Raw genomic sequence first — 6,814 nt, 5'->3', positions numbered from 1 at the left:
CACCGTCTTTTGTTTATCAAGTGGTTATGTTTTTAGGTCAGGATAATGCATAGGAAGTTTATTTTCCCTCCAGATGAAGTGGAAGTGCATCGAAGGACATCTTTAGTGTTGAATTTAATTATCCTAAAATGACTTTACTGCAAATTAGTAAGAGACCAAAACAGGGGTTTCTTACTTTTCACTTAAACCTTACTTGTGTGCATCTTTAATTAAATATATGTCAAATTAAGTTTGGTAAACAATACAAAATTCAAGTCAATTACGGAGTGATGTTTAGGGTGAGCAGTTAATTATTTGTCTTTTAGGCATGCTTGCTAGAAACCTTCACATTTAACATAAGAAAGCTCACAGTGTTCTAAGGAAATAGAAGACAAATACAAAAATAAGTTTTTATGATAATTTAAAATGAAATTACCAAGCTTCCGGGCAAATCACACGATCTGCAAAAAAGATCTAGGCGAGTTGCAACGTCGATAATCTACAAGATATATTGATGTTGCTTTCTACTACGGAAAATCATAACTTCATATTTATCAAAGCCAAAAACAGAACAGAATGCTTTAGCGTCAGCAGAATCATTTCTAAATACATCCATTCAATCTACAAAGAGGTCCCATCCCAAGCCTTGGCAAGAGAGGGCCCTCGGGACATGGTGTTTAGTGCAGAACACCAGTTCCAATAAAGAGGGGAAGCGATTGGAGGTGGCGGGGGTTCTGAAGGGTTCTTGACTGCCAACAGCCTTTAAGGACAATTTATATGTCAGCCCAGCCTCTTACTAACACACACACTACACACAAATATACACACACACACACACACACACACACACACACACACACACACACACACACACACACACACACACACACACACACACACACACACACACACACACACACACACCTACCACATCTACGCACGCAGGCTCCAAATACACATAGAATCCTAACGCATACAAACTCCTACACAATCACACGCACACCAAACCAATTTATTCTCCAAATACACATACTCACACACATACATGCATTCACGCACACACAAACAAAAACACACACATACACACACCACCTAACACATTGACACATTCAGACACAAATACACACAGACTCCTAACACACACAAACTCCTGGCACACACACACAGACACAAATCAACACTCCTACATTTACAGACTCAAATATGACCACACGCACACACTGGGCATTCTCCTTGTCTCCACACAGATGCTTTGCCACCCAGCTGCTGTGTTTGTTTGGCACGGTGATAAATCTTAATTACGGGCAGGTCTGCCGGGCGGCCGTGCATCTCATCAGGCCCCCGTGTCGGGCCTCACGGGGGACAATAGGCACCGGCAGAGAGAGGTGGAGACACCGAGACCGAGAGGGAGAGGATATTAGGGGGATACACACAGATATGCAACAAAGACCCTCCCACACATATTCAAGTTATCTGGTCGGAGAGCAGAAATGTTAAAAACAACAAATACAAGGAAATTAAACTTTGGGGGGTGGGTAGAAACTTCACCACTGTAGCACACACATTTAAACTTTACCACTGTAACACACACATTTAACAGAGTTTTATTTTGTGTCATCGGACCTAGCCATGCTGGATGGGATCGGGCAGAACACCACAGTTAGCTCTCCGGTGAACGCATGGCGATGGGGATCTACTTTGTGCTGCAGTGAGCCGGCGGATGAGCACGGTGTCCGCGAGGTCAGCGAGAGGGTACGGGGGGGTGGATGTGAGTCGATGTGGACCCCGCTGACTCAGACTGAGTTGAGACTGAGTGCGACCTGTTATAGAAGCCCCCCCCCCCCCCCCCCCCCCCCACACGCCACCCCTCGTCCCATCCCCCCTCCCCCCAACTTCCCCCGAGGCTTCATCCCCCCCTCCCCCCCCGGAGTAATGGTTAATCGCAGCAAGTCGGGTGTCGGGGTAAGTGGGCATGTGTGCGGGGCCTGGCCCGGTTTTGTGTGTGCGTGTGTGGGAATGTGTGTGTGTGTGCTGGAGTATTTATCCAGCGGTGGGGTTTGGCGTGCCGCGAGCTGACAGCCTTCAGTGAGGCGTACGGTGGGTGTTTTGGTAGCGCAGCGGAGGCAGACAGCCCCTGTAAAAGCAGCCCCTGGCCCGGCTGCTGGGAAGGGAAGCCCCAGGCACTGTCCCAGCCACGGCAGAAAAAGAGGAAAAACAAACAACTTTTCGTCTCTTCTTTAGTCACTGCCGCGTTCCGATCTAAGCTCGCGTCGGGAACCCAAACCAAACAGGGTCCTGTCCCTATCGGGTCCTGTCCCGATAATTGGGCTTCGTCGTGTGGTCTCCGGTGGTCTCTGTCACAAGAAAATATTGCATGATAGAACACACATCACTCTCTGAACTTATCTTTTAGGTACCTCTTGCACCTAAAAGATTTATTAACTTGCCAAAATCTCTGAAGATGACAGCAATCTCTACATTGTGTGTGATTGATCAGAAATTCAGGGGCGGGCAGGATTTGATGTTGTTTTATTTCCACACTCTGAATGAAGTGAAGAAAATGCATTGAGTAGGCGATAAGAACATGTTTGTTTTAAACGTATTTTTAATTATTCTGCCAGCTTTAGCTTATGCTTAACTAAAGCATTTTGTTATCCATTGGGTTCCTAACTCCTATTCTCATTCCTGTGCTCCCTGAGAGGAATACCTTGAAGAAAATGACTAGGACACCTCCTTCTCCTCTACTTTATCTGCAGATTTTAACAAGAAAGATATCAAAGAAGCTTACCAGGAATTCCTCTTAATGCTGCATGTCTGTGTGTTACCCCCACCTCGATAGCCACCAGACAGACTCCATAACTTGCCCATGTGTCCAAGCCTCTGTCTGTTTGGTAATTGCTTGAAGTGTGTCAATCAAGTGGATGGGAAGGAGCAGTATTAAGAACCACAAACTTGTCATGTCACTCTCTCAGAGCCAAAGGTGTCTTCATCTAACACCTCCTGGTTACATGGTGGTGGACTGTCAAATAAATTCCTAGATACATACATACAGTACATTAAGTAACACACGCACACGCAATCACACTTACACACTGATCAATGTGTACTCATGTGTGCAACTGAGTAAACACGTAAATGTTTGTGTGTGCGTGTGTATGTGCGTGCGTGGGTATCTGTGCTTGTCTCTACTCACATCTGTATACATCTTAACGGCTATTCTATGCCGGTTATACCATGTTTTCTGCTGTTAATTGTTGAGTGTTATGCTTGTAACTCCCCTGACTCCCGGCCATCCCTTAAGCAACACACAGTAGCAGAACAAATCCCTCCGTCACAAAGATCTCCATTGATTTCTGTCCCGCTCTGGATGGAAAATCGCATTTGGATCCAATCAGATGAATCCAAAAGGCTCAATGTCCAAGCACAGATACTTCCAGGTCTTTTGACGCTGGGATTCCGAACGTGTGTCGCCAGGCAGCCGTTGCTATGAAGTAGAGTTGAACCTCTCCATGGGGTGAAAGTGCTTCTTTACAGGAGAGTGCTCTGGAGGAGCAGGTCATCAGTATTCCTCTGTGTGTGTTCCTTCACTCTGGTATTCAGGGGTCAGCCCAGGACGTCTGTGGACAATACTGACTGGTTTCTTCTTCTTCTCCTTCTTCTCTCTCTCTCTCTCTCTCTCTCTCTCTCTCTCTCTCTCTCTCTCTCTCTCTCTCTCTCTCTCTCGCTTGTTTCCACAGGCACAGAAATCATGGATAGAGAGAGTGTTCAGCAAACGAGAATGTGTTCATATCATAGTGAGCGCCAAAGACCACCATAGGTGAGTACATACACACACCCTGTTAATGCACTGAGCAGAATACTGTTTCTGTTACTGTTATTGTTTACTGGTACTGATTATGTAACTGATCTAACTGATACGTGTACTTGTACTGGTTATGTCACTGGTAATTATACTGTTCATTGTACTGGTACTGTTACTGGTAATCTAACTGGTAATCGTGATGGTACTGGTATTGGTACTGGTAAGTGGACTGGTAATTGATCTGGTACTGTTACTGATAATGTTACTGCTAATTCTATTGGTATTGTAACTGTTACTTTTGCTGGTTATGTTACTGGTAATTGTTAACATTTATTGGAACTGGTACTGTAACTGGTACTGGTACTTATGCTGGAACTGTAATTTGCAGTTCTGGTACTGTAAGTGCTACTGTTACTGTTATTGGAAATTATTATAGAGCAAGGTCCCAATTATCGGCCAATTTACCAGAACATATGTAAATAAAAGGACATGATTTCAAAGATAAAAGCAGCCCTTGTTTAGCATTGTAGAAATAATTGTCTGGTTGTTTCCAACAGGGGATATTAGGGAGACGTGGCTATTCATGTAAACTGCTTTGTATTAATTCAATTATATCATGGAAGACTTTAGAAGGCATAACATGTGAGTCAGCTAATGGCGTGTCCTGTTTCATGCAGGGGAGCAGGCGAGTGAGTAAGATCAGCGGTGATATGCACACTGGTGACCTTTGAAAACACGCCTCGAAGTAACATCACGTTGACCTTCATTTGCATCACAGGTGGCCATCGGCCCTAATGAGGGGAAAATGCAAACAACCACCCACTGCCTACCAGTTAAATATCACAAATAGCAGTCTGACGGACATAGTAGCATTTAAGGAGAGGGGATATAAGCCAATTATATTTTTAACGCTCATCATTTAAAAGGTTACACCGAAAGCAGTCTCTCCATTACAAATCGTCTTACAAACAGTGTTTGTGCGAATGTTCTGTGAAAGCACGTTGAGGACTGTAGCGTATGTGTCATTTACACACGCACAAATACACCCACACTCACTCACACAACGCCACAATGCAAACACACAAAGAACAAGTACTTAGGCACGTCAGCAGGCAAAGCAGATGCATGTTTGCAATTACACACGAGCATGGCCAATAAAGTCCAGGAAACACACGCATGCACATGGGGATAGGGGGCGTTTTCGAACGTGCAAATTAATTCAAATACAGAGTTAAACCAACACATTCACACAACACTGGCGGGTTCTCCCGTGGGAAATGCAGCTGTGAGACGGCACGATGTGCATTTTGGTTTACCTTTCGTCTAAAAGCGGGAAACTTCAACTGGACGGAATCAAAGAGTCCTCGACGACGGTTGTCAGGGGGTTCTTATAACTCCAACTGTCTCACCTGACAGAAGGTTTCTGTGTATTCTCCGGCAGAACACCAGAAACCACATGGCACCGTGTCACTCAGATCCTCTGTTGACACAGAGGAGGGTGAAAGGTATCCAAGTAAGGCTGAAGGCAGACAGTGATGTTCACAGGAGACACGCGCACACTGAGAGCTGCCCGCACTCCAGAGTCGGTCTCACTGCTCGTCTCTACTTGGAGAAGAACGCTCAATGTCAACATTGACAATAAAAAAAAGAATAAAAAAAAAAAGTCAAAAGTAAAATTCCAAAAAGAAAAGTGTTTGTACAATTTGGGGCATCTCTCTCTCTCTCTCTCTCTCTCTCTCTCTCTCTCTCTCTCTCTCTCTCTCTCTCTCTCTCTCTCTCTCTCTCTCTCTCTCTTGTTCTCTCTCTCTCTCTTGTTCTCTCTCTCTCTCTTGTTCTCTCTCTTTCTTTATACATTTATCCCTCCCCACACATCACTCTTTGTATTTCCTCCGAGGCCTCCACAGCAATTTGAATATATTGGTGTGATAAATCAGCCTATTTAAAACGTTGACCCTATTTATTTGTATCTCTCTCTTGCACACTCTGCTCGTCTCACTCTTTGTCCCTCCCTTCTTTTAGGTGCTATTGCGGCCGTCTGATAGGCCAGCATGTGGGCCTGCCGCCGGGCATCTCGTCCAGTCAGAACGACAAGGCGGAGCGCCTTGCCAAAAATGACAGCCTATCAGAGAAATGGTCCATCAGCAAGCACACACAGCTCAGCCCCACGGACGCCTTCGGCACCATCGAGTTCCAGGGGGGGGGACACTCCAACAAAGCCATGGTGAATATTCAATCGGATTATAAACCCAGACCGGACGGCTCGAATTGTGCACGGTGCCTTCTTTACATACATGGCAATCCACGTGGAATTGTCAGTGTGTCTGCTTCTTAAATGCACTGAAGTCCACAGCAGGAAGAGAGTGGAGAGAAACAGCCGAGTTTCAGAATCTCCCCCCAAGACCTTGTGTCTCGGTATTGTACCCTGAGGGGAACCTTGTTCCTTCAGCACCGTGTCATACTGCCCTGGGCTAAATTACACCAAAGTTGAAGCAGAAACACATGCAGAGGCCCGGATGGGTGAAAACTCCCTGAACAAAGGAAGGGGGCTACCATAGGAAAGGTGTTAGGAATATCACACATGCAAACAGTTGTAACCTGGTAGACTGCTTGTCTTGGATGGGACTAGAAGTTGCCTATCATCTATTTGAGTGATGAAGGAGGCCATTCCCAAAGTAGGTGTGCCAATGGTCCATGTGATATCATGTCCCTCTATGTAATTTTGACCTCCGCCATCCCCATGGAAACATCGCCTCAGTGACTCAGTGAAGCTATGGGATACATTAGGACTATTTGAGCCAAATGGGAATTTAATGATAGACAGTTATAGGCACCTCACTGTAGAAGATCTCATGGTTCACATTCACCTCTAAGACTATTAAATACATCTCATCATGTTCCCACACACCTGCAAGTCGCCATGTCCATGCATGTTATTCAGTGATTGAGTTTTGATATGGGGTTCACGCTAGAGAATTTTTTGCCTGATTTTGTGCCCTATTTTCCCTTCCTACTCTGGTCAGCAAAGCCTATCCG

The 6,814-nt window shown here is 45.3% G+C and overlaps 1 protein-coding gene across 2 annotated transcripts in view; it reads left to right on the top strand.

Moving 5' to 3' along the window:
• Nucleotides 1-6,814, top strand: part of trpm3 (transient receptor potential cation channel, subfamily M, member 3) — a 143,141-nt gene that overhangs the window by 71,732 nt on the left and 64,595 nt on the right. For both annotated transcript variants that reach the window (XM_030358609.1, XM_030358610.1), the window contains exons 2-3: nucleotides 3,717-3,796; nucleotides 5,801-6,002. In XM_030358609.1, the coding sequence (XP_030214469.1) occupies nucleotides 3,717-3,796; nucleotides 5,801-6,002 (282 nt within the window). The remainder of the gene's footprint in view (nucleotides 1-3,716; nucleotides 3,797-5,800; nucleotides 6,003-6,814) is intronic.

The sequence above is a fragment of the Gadus morhua genome, chromosome 6, assembly GCF_902167405.1.
Source record: "Gadus morhua chromosome 6, gadMor3.0, whole genome shotgun sequence".
NCBI classification, from domain to species: domain Eukaryota; kingdom Metazoa; phylum Chordata; class Actinopteri; order Gadiformes; family Gadidae; genus Gadus; species Gadus morhua.
This window is presented reverse-complemented; position numbering and strand designations above follow the sequence as displayed.